This window comes from Oncorhynchus mykiss, chromosome Y (assembly GCF_013265735.2).
Source record: "Oncorhynchus mykiss isolate Arlee chromosome Y, USDA_OmykA_1.1, whole genome shotgun sequence".
NCBI lineage: Eukaryota > Metazoa > Chordata > Actinopteri > Salmoniformes > Salmonidae > Oncorhynchus > Oncorhynchus mykiss.
The window spans coordinates 46,475,205-46,495,714 of record NC_048593.1 but is presented as its reverse complement, the minus strand read 5'-3'; the positions used below and the strand labels follow the sequence as shown (position 1 = coordinate 46,495,714).

Genomic DNA, 20,510 nt, shown 5'->3' with positions numbered 1-20,510 from the left:
ACCTGTTTCCTCCAGCATCTTCACAAGGTCCTCTGCTGTTGTTCTGGGATTGATTTAGGTAGGTCATTAATATGGTCGAATCCGGAAACTATCATCTCGAAAACAAGACGTTTATTCTTTCAGTGAAATACGGAACCGTTCTGTATTTTATCTAACGGGTGGCAACCATAAGTCTAAATATTCCTGTTACATTGCACAACCTTCAATGTTATGTCATAATTATGTACAATTCTGGCAAGTTAGGCAGCCCAAACTGTTGCATATACACTGACTCTGTTTGCAATGAACGCAAGAGAAGTGACACAATTTCACCTGGTTAATATTGCCTGCTAACCTTGGTTTGTTTTAGCTAAATATGCAGGTTTAAAAATATTGAGTATTGATTTTAAGAAAGGCATTGATGTTCATGGTTAGGTACACATTGGAGCAACGATACGCACCACATCGATTATATGCAACGCAGGACACGCTAGATAAACTAGTAATATCATCAACCATGTGTAGTTAACTAGTGATTATGATAGATTGATTGTTTTTTATAAGATAAGTTCAATGCTAGCTAGCAACTTACCTTGGTTTACTGCATTCGCGTAACAGGCAGTCTCCTCGTGGAGTGAAATGTAATCAGGTGGTTAGAGCGTTGGACTAGTTAACTGTAAGGTTGCTAGATTGAATCCCCGAGCTGACAAGGTGAAAATCTGTCGTTCTGCCCCTGAACAAGACAGTTCACCCACTGTTCCTAAGCTGTCATTGAAAATAAGAATGTGTTCTTAAGTACACCACCTATTCAGTAGGAATGATTTACAGAGTGTCCACACTATAACGTTATAGTTATAGAAATCCAGACACATAACCTTTGAAAGAACGGGTCCAGAAGACCCGTGTAATCCTAGGACAGCGGTGTCTATCGGCTCAATCAGAAACAACCTTTACATTTCTATCACACAATCTGTATTGTTTCAGCGACCCAGACTGAATAGAGCCCTTAGCCCACTGAACTCTTCATAGGATATGAAGAGATATGGACACTGAACTCTTCATAGGATATAAAGAGATATGGACACTGAACTCTTCATAGGATATAAAGAGATGTGGACACTGAACTCTTCATAGGATATAAAGAGATATGGACACTGAACTCTTCCAGTGGGGGGGTGAAGGGAGGACGGCTCATAATAGTGGCTGGAATGGAGCAAATGGAATGGCATCAAACACATGGAAACCATGGAAACCATGGAAACCATGGAAACCACGTGTTTGATGTAATTTGATACCATTCTACCGATACCACTCCATTACCACAAGCCTGTCCTCCCCAACTATGGTGCCACCAACCTCCTGTTTTCACTGTCCTTGTGCACGTGACAAAAACTTGAAAACTTGAAGACATTTACAAACATTTAAACCAATGACTTTATTCCAGCAGCGTCTATCTCTACAGTGCCTTGGATTCCCCTCAGGACCTGTTTACCCAGTGCCTCAACAGAATAACAACATTGGTCGTAGGTTGACATAAATCATCATCATTACCCAAATCTATGATGGCACATACAGTGGGCTAAAATCAGGGTCAAAATCAGATATTCTTTAACAAATCGACATTGAAACCAAAGTATACACCTCACATACATGGTTATGGGCTGAAACAACAAGAAGGCACCTGTACCATGTCAGATATAGAGTTGAAATGTTTTCAATTTCGAGTTTGCATCCCAATATTACACTTATATATCCCAGAATCCCAATATATCACAGAAGACTGAAATAATAACAAAACGGTTTGACATAGAAACACCAGATTTTCAGCGTTCAATTATTTTCATTTTTTATGTTTATTAATTATGCAATTATGACAAAAAACTAACATTCCACCCATGAGGCTACTGGGTAATTTGACTGCAGGAAATGGCTACTTTAAAATCTAGACAGAGAGAACATACACGACCGTTCAAAAGTTTGGGGTCACGTAGAAATGGCCGTGTTTTTGGAACGAAAAGCACATTTTTTTTGTCCATTAAAATAACATAGAATTGATCAGAAATACAGTGTAGACATTGTTAATGTTGTAAATGAGTATTGTAGCTGGAAACGGCTGATTTTGTTTTTTAATGGAACATCTACATAGACGTACAGAGGCCCGTTATCAGCAACAATCTCACGCGTGTTCCAACGGCACGTTGTGTCAGCTAATCCAAGTTTATAACTTTAAAAGGCTAATTTATCATTAGAAAATCATTTTGCAATTATATTAGCACAGCTGAAAACTGTTGTCATGATTAAAGAAGCAATACAACTGGCCTTCTTTAGACTAGTTGAGTATCTGGAGCATCAGCATTTGTAGGTTCGAGTACAGGCTCAAAATGACCAGAAACAAATACTTTTCTTCTGAGTCTATTCTTGTTCTGAGAAAAGAAAGCTATTCCAAGAGAGAAATTGCCAAAAAACTGAAGATCTCGTACAACGTTGTATACTATTCCCTTCACAGAACAGCGCAAATTGGCCCTAGCCAGAATAGAAAGAGGAGTGGGAGGCCCCGGTTATCACATCTGCACCTGCTACGCCCTCTGGTGTTCATCCGGTTACTCCCTCTCTCTCTCTGTGTGATTGGTTGGAGACAGGTGTGCTGGAGTCAGAGTAGATCCCCACCAACTGCAACCTGTTCCATAATCAAGACCTCTACAAGTACTCCGTCCTGCCACTTCCATCTCTGCTCAGCCAGTTCATGATTTTAGCCATTTATGATTTTTCAAGATCCTGTTACTCTGCTGTGTATGTTTCCCTGCCTGGCACCGTTTATCCTCTCATTGCAGTTAGCGCTCTGTCTCTGGCTCCTGTCACCACTACCTTGGATTCCTCTCAGGGCCTGTTTACCCTGTTCTACTCAGACAACTCCAACCTCAGTCTCCACATCTCACCACCACTACCTTGGATTCCCCTCAGGGCCTGTTTACCCTGTTCTACTCAGACAACTCCAACCTCAGTCTCCACATCTCACCACCACTACCTTGGATTCCCCTCAGGACCTGTTTACCCTGTTCTACTCAGACAACTCAACCTCAGTCTCCACATCTCACCTCCACTACCTTGGATTCCTCTCAGGACCTGTTTACCCTGTTCTACTCAGACAACTCAACCTCAGTCTCCACATCTCACCACCACTACCTTGGATTCCCCTCAGGACTTGTTTACCCTGTTCTACTCAGACAACTCAACCTCAGTCTCCACATCTCACCACCACTACCTTGGATTCCCCTCAGGGCCTGTTTACCCTGTTCTACTCAGACAACTCCAACCTCAGTCTCCACATCTCACCACCACTACCTTGGATTCCCCTCAGGACCTGTTTACCCTGTTCTACTCAGACAACTCAACCTCAGTCTCCACATCTCACCTCCACTACCTTGGATTCCTCTCAGGACCTGTTTACCCTGTTCTACTCAGACAACTCAACCTCAGTCTCCACATCTCACCACCACTACCTTGGATTCCCCTCAGGACTTGTTTACCCTGTTCTACTCAGACAACTCAACCTCAGTCTCCACATCTCACCACCACTACCTTGGATTCCTCTCAGGACCTGTTTACCCTGTTCTGCTCAGACAACTCCAACCTCAGTCTCCACATCTAGTTTCTCTACAACTCATCTGAGCTTCCCCGGATCTGCACTCCATATCTCCCCGTGTAACAATACATATTGTGGTTAATTCATCCCTGTTTCCTCATCTGAGTCTGCTCTTAGGTTCCACCGTGTCGCTCCGCTTAACACCGGTGCATAACTGAGCAAGTCAAGTACATTAGTCTGTCTAGTTTGAGAAACAGACGCCTCACAAGTCCACAACTGACAGGTTCATTAAATAGAGTTCCTCTGTCCAGTGTCTGTGTTCCTCTGTTCCTCTGTCCAGTGTCTGTGTTCCTCTGTTCCTCTGTCCAGTGTCTGTGTTCCTCTGTTCCTCTGTCCAGTGTCTGTGTTCCTCTGTTCCTCTGTCCAGTGTCTGTGTTCTTTTGCCCATCTTAATATTTTCTTTTTATTGGTCAGTCTGAGATGTGGCTTTTTTTTTGCATCTCTGCCTAGAAGGCCAGCATCCTGGAATCGAACCCACAAATGCTGATGCTCCAGATACTCAACTCGTCTAAAGAAGGCCAGTTTTATTGCTTCTTTAATCATGACAACAGTTTTCAGTTGTGCTAACATAATTGCAAAATAGTTTTCTAATGATCAATTAGCCTTTTAAAATGATAAACTTGGATTGGCAAGCACAACTGGAACACATGAGTGATGGTTGCTGATAATGGGCCTATATAGATATTCCATAAGAAATCAGCCATTTCCAGCTACAATAGTCATTTACGGCATTAACAATGTCTACACTGTATTTGATACATTTTGTTATTTTAATGGACAAAAAAATAAGGACGTTTCTACGTGACCCCAAACTTTTGAACAGTAGTGTTCATGTGTTTTCTTAGGAAAGTCTAATGTGTAACCAGGATCAGGTCACACTGAAGAGATGAATCACCATAACATGATATAGAAACATAAAATCACAAACACCTGAGGAGATATTCAGTAGACAGCTTTACAGGGACTAAAGGTCAGGGGCTAGAGGTCAGGTACTAGAGGTCAGGGGCCAGAGGTCAGGGGATAAAGATCAAGGGCTAGAGGTCAGAGGCTAGAGATCAGGGGCCAGAGGTCGGGGGCTAGAGGTCAGGGACTAGAGGTCAAGGGGTTAGAGGTCAAGGGGTTAGTGGTCAGGGGCTAGAGGTCAGGGGCTAGAAGTCAGGGACTAGAGATCAGGGACTAGAGGTCAGAGGCTAGAGTTCAGAGGCTAGAGGTCAGGGCCTAGAGATCAAGGACTAGAGGTCAAGGGGTTAGAGGTGAGGGGCTAGAGGTCAGAGGCTAAAGGTCAGGTACTAGAGGTCAGGGACTAGAGGTCAGGGGCCAGAGGCAAGAGGTCAGGGGATAAAGGTCAGGAGCTAGAGGTCAGAGGTTAGAGGTCGGGGGCCAGAGGTCGGGGGCCAGAGGTCGGGGGCTAAGAGGTCAGGGGCCAGAGGTCAGGGAGCAGAGGTCAGGGAGCAGAGGTCAGGGGTTTAAAGTGCTGAATTCCTCTCCCTGTACTCCAGACCGATACCATCATTCTAAACAATTATAAATCACTAGTCATCAATTATTTACCATGTATCAATACAACTATCAGTTCCACCACCTTTATGTCTGTCAACAACTGTGTGACTATCATTTACAACAACACCCACAGATAAATATATATCTATATGTTTACAACAACACCCACAGATAAATATCCATCTATATGTTTACAACAACACCCACAGATACATATATATATATATATATATATATGTTTACAACAACACCCACAGATAAATATCCATCTATATGTTTACAACAACACCCACAGATACATATATATATATATATATATATATGTTTACAACAACACCCACAGATACATATATATATATATATATATGTTTACAACAACACCCACAGATAAATATATATATATATGTTTACAACAACACCCACACATAAATATATATATATATATCTATATGTTTACAACAACACACATAAATATCCATCTGCAATATGACCAGACAGCAGTATAAAAGTGGGATGACAGAACCCGAAGAGACTTGGCTGTTCAACAAACAAAACCCTCAAATCCATTGTGTGTCCCAATTAGCCCCTATCAGATGGCATCCCATTCCCTATATAGTGCACTACTTTAGACCAGATGGCACCAAATGATGCCATTTGGCACTTTCCCCAAGGTTCAGATCTAGGATCAGTTTCCCCAAGGTACAGATCTAGGGTCAGTCTAGGTACAGATTTAGGGTCAGTTTCCCCTAGGTACAGATCTAGGGTCAGTTTCCTCTAGGTACAGATCTAGGATCAGTTTCCCCAAGGTACAGATCTAGGATCAGTTTTTCCAAGGTACAGATCTAGGATCAGTTTCCCCAAGGTACAGATCTAGGGTCAGATTCCTCTAGGTACAGATCTAGGATCAGTTTCCCCTAGATACAGATATAGGATCAGTTTCCCCTAGGTACAGACATAGGGCCAGTTTCCTCTAGGTACAGATCTAGGATCAGTTTCCTCTAGGTACAGATCTAGGATCAGTTTCCTCTAGGTACAGATCTAGGATCAGTTTCCCCTAGATACAGATATAGTACCAGTTTCCCCCAGGTACAGATCTAGGATCAGTTTCCCCTAGGTACAGATCTAGGATCAGCTGACCCAAGATACGTTCTGTAATCATGATTCTGTAATCATTATTACAAGCGTATTATACTCTAAATCGTCTTGTAACTAGTACTTAGATCATGTTGAACAACAAAAACTACATTCCGGGAACTTTCAATAAATCAGAAGAAGAGAAGCAGGAATCATCCAACCAGGATTTCTGGAAAGCCAGGAAATGTATTGAAAGGAGAAATGCTGTGATTGGCTACTAGAGGTTAGGGAAGATCCCTCTCTTCCCCCCTCTCCCTCTACTCCCCACCTCTCCCTCTCCTCCCCCCTCTCCCTCTCTTACTCCTTCCTCTCTCTCTCTCTCCCTCTCCCCCCTCTCCCTCTCTACCTCTCTCTCCCTCCCGCCTATCTTTCCTCCCTCTCCCCTCCCTCCCTCTCCCCTCCCTCCCTCTCCTCCCCCCCTCTCCTCCCCCTCCCCTCTAGAGGAGGCCTTCAGGTTTGCCAGACGCGTGGATCTTGAGGTATATCTTGGAGTCCTGGTCTCTGTCTTTCCCCTCTCCTCTCTCCTCCCCCTCTCCTCCCCCCTCTCTCCTCTCTCCTCCCTCTCTCCTCCCCCTCATACTCCTTCCTCTAGAGGAAGCCTTCAGGTTTGCCAGACCCGTGGATCTTGAGGTATATCTTGGAGTCCTGGTCTCTCTCTCCCTCTCCCCTACACCTACCTCTCCTCCCTCTACCTCTCCTCCCCCTACCTCTCCTCCCTCTCTCCTCCCCCTCATACTCCTTCCTCTAGAGGAAGCCTTCAGGTTTGCCAGACCCGTGGATCTTGAAGTATATCTTGGAGTCCTGGTCTCTGTCTCCCCCTCTCCCGTCTCTCCTTCCTCTCCTCCCCTCTCTCCTCCCTCTCTCCTCCCCCTCATACTCCTTCCTCTAGAGGAGGCCTTCAGGTTTGCCAGACCCGTGGATCTTGAGGTATATCTTGGAGTCCTGGTCTCTGTCCTGTATCCGGCGGTGCAGCGTGCGTCTGAAACACACCAGGTACAGAGGCAGCAGGAAGCCCAGCATACTGACCCCCAACAGGCCTACATTCACCCAGAGTGGGTCTCCCTTCAGAGGGCCCATCATGGCCATGAAGAGCGGCTGCTGGAACAGAGCAAACAGAGCAGACACCAGAGACTGCATCCCCGTCAGACTGCCAAACTGAGACGACGGGTACCTAGAGAGATACAGAAAACAACATCAACACACACACACACACACACACACACACACACACACACACACACACACACACACACACACACACACACACACACACACACACACACACACACACACACACACACACACACACACACATTATAGAAGTACTCACACAGCAGCATAGAGACCTCCAGTAGCAGAGTGGATTATAGAAGTACTCACACAGCAGCATAGAGACCTCCGGTAGCAGAGTGGATTATAGAAGTACTCACACAGCAGCATAGAGACCTCCGGTAACAGAGTGGATTATAGAAGTACTCACACAGCAGCATAGAGACCTCCGGTAACAGAGTGGATTATAGAAGTACTCACACAGCAGCATAGAGACCTCCAGTAGCAGAGTGGATTATAGAAGTACTCACACAGCAGCATAGAGACCTCCGGTAACAGAGTGGATTATAGAAGTACTCACACAGCAGCATAGAGACCTCCGGTAACAGAGTGGATTATAGAAGTACTCACACAGCAGCATAGAGACCTCCGGTAACAGAGTGGATTATAGAAGTACTCACACAGCAGCATAGAGACCTCCGGTAACAGAGTGGATTATAGAAGTACTCACACAGCAGCATAGAGACCTCCGGTAACAGAGTGGATTATAGAAGTACTCACACAGCAGCATAGAGACCTCCGGTAGCAGAGTGGAATATAGAAGTACTCACACAGCAGCATAGAGACCTCCGGTAACAGAGTGGATTATAGAAGTACTCACACAGCAGCATAGAGACCTCCGGTAAACAGAGTGGATTATAGAAGTACTCACACAGCAGCATAGAGACCTCCGGTAACAGAGTGGATTATAGAAGTACTCACTCAGCAGCATAGAGACCTCCGGTAACAGAGTGGATTATAGAAGTACTCACACAGCAGCATAGAGACCTCCGGTAACAGAGTGGATTATAGAAGTACTCACTCAGCAGCATAGAGACCTCCGGTAACAGAGTGGATTATAGAAGTACTCACACAGCAGCATAGAGACCTCCGGTAACAGAGTGGATTATAGAAGTACTCGCACAGCAGCATAGAGACCTCCGGTAGCAGAGTGGATTATAGAAGTACTCACACAGCAGCATAGAGACCTCCGGTAGCAGAGTGGATAAACCCTCTCACAACAGTGTGGAGGACAAATGACAAGATCTGAGGAGAGAAGGAATAAATCAGACGACAGTCAGTCTGGTGCACAAAATGGATACAGGGTGTCCAGGGAGTAGGGGCTAGGGTATAGGGGCTAGGGTGTAGGGGCTAGGGTGTAGGGTGTAGGGGCTAGGGTATAGGGGCTAGGGTGTAGGGGCTAGGGTGTAGGGGCTAGAGTATAGGGTATAGGGTGTAGGGGCTAGGGTATTGGGTGTAGGGGCTAGGGTGTAGGGGCTAGGGTGTAACGGCTACGGTGTAGGGGCTAGGGTATAGCGGCTATGGTGTAGGGGCTAGGGTGTAGGGGCTAGGGTGTAGGGGCTAGGGTGTAGGTGCTAGGGTGTAGGTGCTAGGGTGTAGGTGCTAGGGTGTAGGGGCTAGTTTGTAGGGGCTAGGGTGTAGGGGCTAGGGTGTAGGGGCTAGGTTATAGGGGCTAGGTTATAGGGGCTGGGGTGTAGGGGCTGGGGTGTAGGGGCTAGGGTGTAGGGGCTAGGGTGTAGGGGCTAGGGTATAGGGGCTAGGGTATAGGGGCTGGGGTGTAGGGGCTGGGGTGTAGGGGCTGGGGTGTAGGGGCTAGGGTGTAGGGGCTAGGGTATAGGGGCTAGGGTATAGGGGCTAGGGTATAGGGCTAGGGTGTAGGGTGTAGGGTATAGGGACTAGGGGGTAGGGACTAGGGTGTAAGACAGGGCTCTCCCACCCTGTTTCTGGAGAGCTACCCACCTGTCAGTGGAGACTGCTGAGGGGAGGACGGCTCATAATAATGGCTGGAAAGGAGCGAATGGAATGGCATCAAATACATGGAAACCATAGAAACCATCATGTATTTTACACCCATCCACTTATTCTGCTCCAGCCAATACCGCTAAGCCCGTCCTCCCCAATTAAGGAGTCACCAACCTCCTGTGCCTCCTGTAGGTTTTCACTCCAACCCTAGATGTAACTAACCTTCAGCTTATCAACCAGTTAGTTATTATAATCAGGTATGCTAGGGTTGGAATGAAAACCTACAGGAGGGTAGATCTCCAGGAACAGGGTTGGAGTTAAAACCTACAGGAGGGTCTCTCTCCAGGAACAGGGTTGGAGTTAAAACCTACAGGAGGGTAGATCTCCAGGAACAGGGTTGGAGTTAAAACCTACAGGAGGGTCTCTCTCCAGGAACAGGGTTGGAGTTAAAACCTACAGGAGAGTAGATCTCCAGGAACAGGGTTGGAGTTAAAACCTACAGGAGAGTAGATCTCCAGGAACAGGGTTGGAGTTAAAACCTACAGGAGAGTAGATCTCCAGGAACAGGGTTGGAGTTAAAACCTACAGGAGAGTAGATCTCCAGGAACAGGGTTGGAGTTAAAACCTACAGGAGAGTAGATCTCCAGGAACAGGGTTGGAGTTAAACCCTACAGGAGAGTAGATCTCCAGGAACAGGGTTGGAGTTAAAACCTACAGGAGAGTAGATCTCCAGGAACAGGGTTGGAGTTAAAACCTACAGGAGAGTAGATCTCCAGGAACAGGGTTGGAGTTAAAACCTACAGGAGAGTAGATCTCCAGGAACAGGGTTGGAGTTAAAACCTACAGGAGAGTAGATCTCCAGGAACAGGGTTGGAGTTAAAACCTACAGGAGAGTAGATCTCCAGGAACAGGGTTGGAGTTAAACCCTACAGGAGAGTAGATCTCCAGGAACAGGGTTGGAGTTAAAACCTACAGGAGAGTAGATCTCCAGGAACAGGGTTGGAGTTAAACCCTACAGGAGAGTAGATCTCCAGGAACAGGGTTGGAGTTAAAACCTACAGGAGAGTAGATCTCCAGGAACAGGGTTGGAGTTAAAACCTACAGGAGAGTAGATCTCCAGGAACAGGGTTGGAGTTAAAACCTACAGGAGAGTAGATCTCCAGGAACAGGGTTGGAGTTAAAACCTACAGGAGAGTAGATCTCCAGGAACAGGGTTGGAGTTAAACCCTACAGGAGAGTAGATCTCCAGGAACAGGGTTGGAGTTAAAACCTACAGGAGAGTAGATCTCCAGGAACAGGGTTGGAGTTAAAACCTACAGGAGAGTAGATCTCCAGGAACAGGGTTGGAGTTAAAACCTACAGGAGAGTAGATCTCCAGGAACAGGGTTGGAGTTAAAACCTACAGGAGAGTAGATCTCCAGGAACAGGGTTGGAGTTAAAACCTACAGGAGAGTAGATCTCCAGGAACAGGGTTGGAGTTAAACCCTACAGGAGAGTAGATCTCCAGGAACAGGGTTGGAGTTAAAACCTACAGGAGAGTAGATCTCCAGGAACAGGGTTGGAGTTAAACCCTACAGGAGAGTAGATCTCCAGGAACAGGGTTGGAGTTAAAACCTACAGGAGAGTAGATCTCCAGGAACAGGGTTGGAGTTAAAACCTACAGGAGAGTAGATCTCCAGGAACAGGGTTGGAGTTAAAACCTACAGGAGAGTAGATCTCCAGGAACAGGGTTGGAGTTAAAACCTACAGGAGAGTAGATCTCCAGGAACAGGGTTGGAGTTAAAACCTACAGGAGAGTAGATCTCCAGGAACAGGGTTGGAGAGCCCTGGGATGTATTGTCTAGAAGCTGATATTGCCCACTACAGGGAGAACAGGCCATGTCTAGCTGTAGTTCCACTGTAAAGCCTATAGGAGGAGACAGAGCACTGCTCTCTTTTCATTCCTATATCAGCTGTCACTGACACTGGTCCTGGAAAACTGCTGCTCATTGGCCAAAAGGTGGTGAGGAGGCGGGCGTAGTTTGAGTGACAGTTGGACGGAGCACTCACCTGCAGAGGGAGGTTGGGCACCAGGCAGGTGATGCCAAATCCCACCAATAGGACGTTGGTCAGGATGAATGCTCGCATGGCATTGGTCACCTTCTGGATCTGTCTGTCTCTGCGCTTGGGCTGATCCCTGGGGGGGAGAGGGAGGGTATATGAGAGGGGAAACTAGAGGAAGTCAGAACCTATTCCCAACATTTAGCAGATCTCTTATCCAGAACAACTTCCATTAGTGCATTCATCTCCAGATAGCTAGGTGGACCAGTCATAGTCAGGACATTCATCTCCAGATAGCTAGGTGGACCAGTCATAGTCAGGACATTCATCTCCAGATAGCTAGGTGGACCAGTCATAGTCAGTACATTCATCTCCAGATAGCTAGGTGGACCAGTCATAGTCAGTACATTCATCTTCAGATAGCTAGGTGGACCAGTCATAGTCAGGACATTCATCTCCAGATAGCTAGGTGGACCAGTCATAGTCAGTACATTCATCTTCAGATAGCCAGGTGGGACAACCACATATCTCAGTCATAGTCAGTACATTTTACTTAAACAAAGTAGTTATCAGCAAAGTCTGTGCAAATCAACCCTTAACCCCGAAGCACATAACCCCTAGGAACTAACCCCTAGCCCCTAGCAACTAACCCCTAGCCTCTAGGAACTAACCCCTAGCCTCTAGGAACTAACCCCTAGCCCCTAGGAACTAACCCCTAGGAACTAAGCCCTAGCCCCTAGGAACTAACCCCTAGGCACTAACCCCTTGGCACTAACCCCTTGGCACTAACCCCTTGGCACTAACCTCTAGGCACTAACCACTAGGAACGAACCCCTAGGAACAAACCCCTAACCCCTAGGAACTAATCCCTAGCCCCTAGGAACTAACCCCTAGGAACTAACCACTAGGAACTAACCCCTAGCCCCTAGGAACTAACCCCTAGCCCCTAACCCCTAGGAGCTAACCCGTAACTATAGAAGGTAAGGGCTACTTGCTAGTGACTTGACTTGGCTAGGGTGTAGAGGCTTGAGTAGAGGGGCCAGGAATTAGTGTTTATTTGCTAGGGGCTAGCCGTAGGGAGGTAGGGGCTCGGGGCTATGGACTAGTGTGTAGGGGTGTAGGGGTTAGGGTATAGATGACAGTGTCTTACTTGCTGGCTGGTTCCTTCTCCTCCTTTCCATCTTCACAGTCCTTCAACTTCCAGTCCATAATCTGACCAATCACAGGAGTCGTCATCAGACACAGTAGCTGCAGAATGCCGAAGATAGAGGAGTACAGACTGACTGTATAGGGAGGAGGAGAGGGGAGGGGGGAGGATGGAGGAGGAGATTGGAGCGGAGGGCAGAGGGAGGAGGGGGAGGGGTGAAGGAGGGGTAGAGAGAGAGGAGGGGGAGGGAAGGATGGAGCAGGGGAGATGGGAGGGATGGAGGAGGAGAGATGGGAGGTGTGGAGGAGGGAGGGAGGTGGGAGGGAAGGGAGAAGGAGGGAGGGAGGGAGGAAGGAAATGAGGGAGGAGGAGGAAGGAGGGAGGAGGGAAGGGGTGGAGGAGGAGGGAGGGAGGGGGGAAGGTGTGGAGGAGTGAGGGAGGGAGGGAAGGGATAAGGAAGGAGGAGTGAGGAAGGGAGGAGGAGGGAAGGTGTGGACGAGGGAGGGAGGAGGGAAGGGGTGGAGGAGGGAGGGAAGGGGTGGAGGAGGAAGGGAAGGTGTGGAGGAGGGAGGGAAGGGGTGGAGGAGGGAGGGAAGGTGTGGAGGAGGAGGGAAGGTGTGGAGGAGGAGGGAAGGGGTGGAGGAGGAGGGAAGGGGTGGAGGAAGGAAGGTGTGGAGGAGGGAGGGAGGAGGGAAGGTGTGGAGGAGGGAGGAGGGAAGGTGTAGAGGAGGGAGGAGGGAAGGTGTAGAGGAGGAGGGAGGAGGGAAGGTGTAGAGGAGGAGGGAGGAGAGATGGTGTGGAGGAGGAGGGAGGAGGGAGGAAGGGAGAGAAGGAGGAGGGAAGGTGTGGAGGAGGAGGGAGGAGGGAAGGTGTGGGGAGTACAGAAGAATAAGCAGAGAGAGTTATTAGACAGTGTAATAAATAACTTGTCCATGTTAATAATACACAGCGGTTGTTTAATATTCAGTTAGCTGGACTGGGTTAGCTCAGGGCAGGGACAGTCCAAGGATTGGACTGGGTTAGCTCAGGGCAGGGACAGTCCAAGGACTAGACTGGGTTAGCTCAGGGCAGGGACAGTCCAAGGACTAGACTGGGTTAGCTCAGGGCAGGGACAGTCCAAGGACTGGACTGGGTTAGCTCAGAGCAGGGACAGTCCAAGGACTGCTGACTGCTGGCCCAGTAAAACCGCTGGCTTTACTGGGGCTCTCTCATGCCGTCCCTGGAGGGGGTGCGTCACCTGAGTGGGCTGAGTCACTGATGTGGTCATCCTGTCTGGGTTGGCGCCCCCCCCCCCCCCCTTGGGTTGTGCCGTGGCGGAGGTCTTTGTGGGCTATACTCAGCCTTGTCTCAGGATGGTAAGTTGGTGGTTGAAGATATCCCTCTAGTGTTGTGGGGGCTGTGCTTTGGCAAAGTGGGTGGGGTTATATCCTTCCTGTTTGGCCCTGTCCGGGGGTGTCCTCGGATGGGGCCACAGTGTCTCCTGACCCCTCCTGTCTCAGCCTCCAGTATTTATGCTGCAGTAGTTTATGTGTCGGGGGGCTAGGGTCAGTTTGTTATATCTGGAGTACTTCTCCTGTCCTATTCGGTGTCCTGTGTGAATCTAAGTGTGCGTTCTCTAATTCTCTCCTTCTCTCTTTCTCTCTCTCGGAGGACCTGAGCCCTAGGACCATGCCCCAGGACTACCTGACATGATGACTCCTTGCTGTCCCCAGTCCACCTGGCTGTGCTGCTGCTCCAGTTTCAACTGTTCTGCCTTATTATTATTCGACCATGCTGGTCATTTATGAACATTTGAACATCTTGGCCATGTTCTGTTATAATCTCCACCCGGCACAGCCAGAAGAGGACTGGCCACCCCACATAGCCTGGTTCCTCTCTAGGTTTCTTCCTAGGTTTTGGCCTTTCTAGGGAGTTTTTCCTAGCCACCGTGCTTCTACACCTGCATTGCTTGCTGTTTGGGGTTTTAGGCTGGGTTTATGTACAGCACTTTGAGATATCAGCTGATGTACGAAGGGCTATATAAATAAATTTGATTTGATTTGACTGGACTGGGTTAGCTCAGTGCAGGGACAGTCCAAGGACTGGACTGGGTTAGCTCAGGGACAGTCCAAGGACTGGACTGGGTTAGCTCAGGGAAAGCCCAAGGACTGGACTGGGTTAGCTCAGAGCAGGGACAGCCCAAGGACTGTATATACTGTACTCGATACCATCTACTGCATCTTGCCTATGCCGTTCTGTACCATCACTCATTCATATATCTTTATGTACATATTCTTTATCCCTTTACACTTATAAGGTAGTAGTTTTGGAATTGTTAGTTAGATTACTCGTTGGTTATTACTGCATTGTCGAAACTAGAAGCACAAGCATTTCGCTACACTCGCATTAACATCTGCTAACCATGTGTATGTGACAATTTTTTTTTGATTTGACTGTACTGGGTTAGCTCAGGGACAGTCCAAGGACTGGACTGGGTTAGCTCAGTGCAGGGACAGTCCAAGGACTGGACTGGGTTAGCTCAGGGCAGGGACAGTCCAAGGACTGGACTGGGTTAGCTCATGGCAGGGACAGTCCAAGGACTGGACTGGGTTAGCTCAGGGACAGCCCAAGGACTGGACTGGGTTAGCTCAGGGACAGTCCAAGGACTGGACTGGGTTAGCTCAGGGACAGTCCAAGGACTGGACTGAGTTAGCTCAGGGACAGCCCAAGGACTGGACTGGGTTAGCTCAGGGACAGTCCAAGGACTGGACTGAGTTAGCTCAGGGACTGCCCAAGGACTGGACTGGGTTAGCTCAGGGACAGCCCAAGGACTGGACTGGGTTAGCTCAGGGACAGTCCAAGGACTGGACTGAGTTAGCTCAGGGACAGCCCAAGGACTGGACTGGGTTAGCTCAGGGACAGCCCAAGGACTGGACTGAGTTAGCTCAGGGACAGTCCAAGGACTGGACTGGGTTAGCTCAGTCTCTACTACCCAGACAGTAATTAGGGTTAAATGTTCAGTCTCTACTAAGAGAGAGAAAGAGAGAGAGAAAGAGAGAGAAGACGAGAGAGAGAGAGAAAGAAAGAAAGAAAGAAAGGAGAGAGATGTCTTTCAAATTCCAAATTCAATTCTGTAATTCAAGCAGGAAGTGGAGAATTTACTTGGAATTGCAGCAATCTTCTAAAAATGTCTGTGTATCACACTGTCTGATTTGGAATTGAGTTAGAATTTACACTGTCTGAATTGGAATTGAGTTAGAATTTACACTATCTGGAATTGAAAATAAAAACAGAATTGGAATGGAATTTTAAACTTTACATTTCATTATAATTGTGCAAATTCCTCACTGGATGTAAAGCATTTGGCCTTGAATTTGAATGCAAACTGTGTTTTAAACCAATCAAATAATTTAAACTCGATACATTAATGGATATGCATTATTTTTGTAACGTTTTAAGGTTAGGTTGTTCTGGTCCAAATAAAGGGATTGTTCAACCAAATGACAGATCGGTGTCCTTAACCAGTCTTATTCTGTATTGCCTCATCTGATGTTTCCATCCAAAGACACTTACAGTCAAACATGTATTTTACACAAGGGTGGTATTGGGAATCAAACCCACTATCTTAGAGTTGTAAGAGCCACGAGCTACCAACTGAGCTACAGAATACAACATATTGTGTGGCTTACATCCAGCCTTGGAAAAATACATGTCTTATACACACAACGTGAAAGGTGTTGTTTTAAAGAGCCGTAGTAAGTACAGCGCCCCTGGAGGACATTAGGGTGAAGTGCACATCAGATGTTTTACCTTGTCGGCTATTGGAACCATTTAAACTGGAACAACCATCTCAGTAAATCCAGCGAACCACAGATTAGATTAGAATAGACAAAAATTGTATGCTAATTATCTTTGCAAAAATCACCCAATCAACACAGATATTGAAATAAAGATTTCTGAAAAAAAGGAACCTGCCATAGAGCATGCTGGGAAATATGATAATGATGGGCGTGGTTTTGAGTCAGTGTTTTACTCTACCCAGAGTACAAATGACACAAATCACACTCACCTCTGCTTAGTAACACTGGTTCTTACACCACTGAGTGTTCATTTACAGTGCCTTACGAAAGTGTTAAAATAATGTAATGTAATAATAATGTAACTCCTGAATTAGTTAATAATTAATAAACATTATTAGAGAGTCTACCTTTAGTGTTATTGTTTCATTAGGACAGACATGGTATATAGACACCCTTCAACTTAGTGGATTCGTGCCACACCCGTTGCTGACAGGTGTATATAATTTAGTGACTTTCAACATGGCACCATCACAGGATGCCACCTTTCCAACAAGTCAGTTAGTCAAATTTCTGCCCTGCTAGAGCTGCCCCCTGTCAACTGTAAGTGCTGTTATTGTAAAGTGGAAATGTCTAGGAGTAACAACGGCTCAGCCACGAAGTGGTAGGCCACACAAGCTCACAGAACAGGACAGCCGAGTGCTGAAGTGCGTAGTGAGTAAAAATTGTCTGTCCTCAGTTGCAAAACTCACTACCGGGTTCCAAACTGCCTATGGAAGCAACGTCAGCACAAGAACTGTTCATCGGGAGTCTTCGTGAAATGGCTTACCATGGTCGAGCAGCCGCACACAAGCCTAAGATCAGCATGTGCAGTGCCAAGCGTTGGCAGGAGAGGTGTGAAGCCCGCCGACATTGGACTCTGAAGCAGTAGAAAAGAGCTCTCTGGAGTGAAGGATCACGCCTCACCATTTGACAGTCCGATGGACGAATCTGGGTTTGGTGAATGCCAGGAGAACGCTACCTGCCCCAATGCATAGTGCCAACTGTAAAGTTTGGTGGAGGAGGAAGAATGGTCTGGGGCTGTTTGGCAATGCTACAGCATACAATGACATTCTAGACGATTCTGTGCTTACTACTTTGTGGCAACAGTTTGGGAAGGCCCTTTCCTGTTTCAGCATGACAATGCCCCCGTGCACAAAGCGAGGTCCATACAGAAATGGTATGACGAGGTCGGTGTGGAAGATCTTGACTGGCCTGCACAGAGCCCTGACCTCAACCCCATCGAACACCTTTGGGATGAATTGGAACGCCGACTGCAAGCCAGGCCTAATCACCCCCAACATCAGTGCCCGACCTCACTAATGCTCTTGTGGCTGAATGGAAGCAAGTCCCAGCAGCAATGTTCCAACATCTAGTGGAAAGCCTTCCTAGAAGAGAGGATGCTGTTATAGCAGCGATGTTCCAACATCTAGTGGAAAGTCTTCCCAGAAGAGTGGAGGAGGCTGTTATAGCAGCAAAGGAGGGACCAACTCCATATTAATCCCATGATTTTGGAATGAGATGTTCGACCAACAGGTGTCCACATACTTTTGGTCAAATCAAAATCAAATGTTATTTGTCACATGCGCCAAATACAACAGGTGTAGACTGTGAAATGTTACTTACAAGCCCTTAAGCCCTTAACTTTATTTTCCTTACTGTGAAATGCTTAATACAACAGGTGTAGACTGTACTGTGAAATGCTTAATACAAACAGGTGTAGACTGTACTGTGAAATGCTTAATACAAACAGGTGTAGACTGTACTGTGAAATGCTTAATACACACAGGTGTAGACTGTACTGTGAAATGCTTAATACAAACAGGTGTAGACTGTACTGTGAAATGCTTAATACAAACAGGTGTAGACTGTACTGTGAAATGCTTAATACAAACAGGTGTAGACTGTACTGTGAAAAGCTTAATACACACAGGTGTAGACTGTACTGTGAAATGCTTAATACAAACAGGTGTAGACTGTACTGTGAAATGCTTAATACAAACAGGTGTAGACTGTACTGTGAAATGCTTAATACAAACAGGTGTAGACTGTACTGTGAAATGCTTAATACAACAGGTGTAGACTGTACTGTGAAATGCTTAATACAACAGGTGTAGACTGTACTGTGAAAAGCTTAATACAACAGGTGTAGACTGTACTCTGAAATGCTTACTTACAAGCCCTTAACTTTATTTTCTTAAAACTGCATTGCTGGTCTTAAGAAAAAACGTACTATATAAAGTAAAAAATGAGTAACGAGGCTACAGTCAATGTGGTACCGGTACTGAGTCAATGTGTTACCGGTACTGAGTCAATGTGGTACCGGTACTGAGTCAATGTGGTACCGGTACTGAGTCAATGTGGTACCGGTACTGAGTCAATGTGGAGGCTACATACAGGAGGTACCGGTACTGAGTCAATGTGTTACCGGTACTGAGTCAATGTGGTACCGGTACTGAGTCAATGTGGTACCGGTACTGAGTCAATGTGGTACCGGTACTGAGTCAATGTGGTACCGGTACTGAGTCAATGTGGAGGCTACATACAGGAGGTACCGGTACTGAGTCAATGTGGTACCGGTACTGAGTCAATGTGGAGGCTACATACCGGTACTGAGTCAATGTGGTACCGGTACTGAGTCAATGTGGTACCGGTACTGAGTCAATGTGGTACCGGTACTGAGTCAATGTGGTGCCGGTACTGAGTCAATGTGGTACCGGTACTGAGTCAATGTGGAGGCTACATACAGGAGGTACCGGTACTGAGTCAATGTGTTACCGGTACTGAGTCAATGTGGTACCGGTACTGAGTCAATGTGGTACCGGTACTGAGTCAATGTGGTACCGGTACTGAGTCAATGTGGAGGCTACATACAGGAGGTACCGGTACTGAGTCAATGTGGTACCGGTACTGAGTCAATGTGGTACTGAGTCTCCGGGAGGGAAACACACATTAGCTTGCTGCTAGGAATGTTGTTCATATGAACACAGTTTGCAGCGTCCTCTAATTGTTATTATGAATCTTATTTAATAAAATATATATTTAAGAAAATTGATGTGTAAATGTTACATAAAGAGAGTTTTGTTTGAATATTTAAAAAAAAATGTGTAGCAAAGGTGTTTTAGATATTTAGTTCGTTAAAAGGTAAAGTTGGCATTTGGAAATCTGCCGTGAGTGGCAGTAGTTGGCTTGAGTTGAAAGAAGTGACAGGAAGTAACATTCAGGGAATTTGTCTAGAGAGGAAACTTAATTATGTGATTGTTATGGCAGAATATTACATTAGGAATTGTGGTTTGGAATTGACTGAGATTTGGAATTTGAGATGGAATTTAATTGTTGTTGAACTGTTGAGGAAAAATATTAAATGAGGTTTTGTAGTTAAGAATTGAAGTAGGAATTGACTCCAACCGTGACATCCACACAGGTTGTTGTTCGTGGCTCACCCAGCCCTAGCAGCAGTACCCACCAGTGTTGAGGTCTCCAGGATGTTGTTCGTGGCTCACCCAGCCCTAGCAGCAGTACCCACCAGTGTTGAGGCCTCCAGGTTGTTGTTCATGGCTCACCCAGCCCTAGCAGCAGTACCCACCAGTGTTGAGGTCTCCAGGTTGTTGTTCGTGGCTCACCCAGCCCTAGCAGCGGTACGCACCAGTGTTGGGGCCTCCAGGTTGTTGTTCATGGCTCACCCAGCCCTAGCAGCAGTGCCCACCAGTGTTGAGGTCTCCATCGCTGAGGGCCTCCAGGTTGTTGTTCGTGGCTCACCCAGCCCTAGCAGCAGTGCCCACCAGTGTTGAGGTCTCCATCGCTGAGGGCCTCCAGGTTGTTGTTCGTGGCTCACCCAGCCCTAGCAGCAGTACCCACCAGTGTTGAGGTCTCCAGGTTGTTGTTCATGGCTCACCCAGCCCTAGCAGCAGTACCCACCAGTGTTGAGGTCTCCAGGATGTTGTTCATGGCTCACCCAGCCCTAGCAGCAGTACCCACCAGTGTTGAGGTCTCCAGGATGTTGTTCGTGGCTCACCCAGCCCTAGCAGCAGTACCCACCAGTGTTGAGGTCTCCAGGTTGTTGTTCATGGCTCACCCAGCCCTAGCAGCAGTACCCACCAGTGTTGAGGTCTCCAGGTTGTTGTTCATGGCTCACCCAGCCCTAGCAGCAGTACCCACCAGTGCTGAGGTCTCCAGGTTG

The 20,510-nt window shown here is 47.0% G+C and overlaps 1 protein-coding gene across 1 annotated transcript in view; it reads right to left on the bottom strand.

The window, feature by feature from the left end:
- Positions 1-6,975: 6,975 nt before the first annotated feature.
- Positions 6,976-20,510, bottom strand: part of LOC110517633 (large neutral amino acids transporter small subunit 4-like) — a 41,789-nt gene continuing 28,254 nt past the window's right edge. The window contains exons 10-13 of the mRNA XM_036968219.1: positions 12,519-12,651; positions 11,378-11,504; positions 8,538-8,611; positions 6,976-7,427 (exon numbers count right to left, since the gene is read on the bottom strand). Of these exons, the coding sequence (XP_036824114.1) occupies positions 7,142-7,427; positions 8,538-8,611; positions 11,378-11,504; positions 12,519-12,651 (620 nt within the window). The 3' untranslated portion in view covers positions 6,976-7,141. The remainder of the gene's footprint in view (positions 7,428-8,537; positions 8,612-11,377; positions 11,505-12,518; positions 12,652-20,510) is intronic.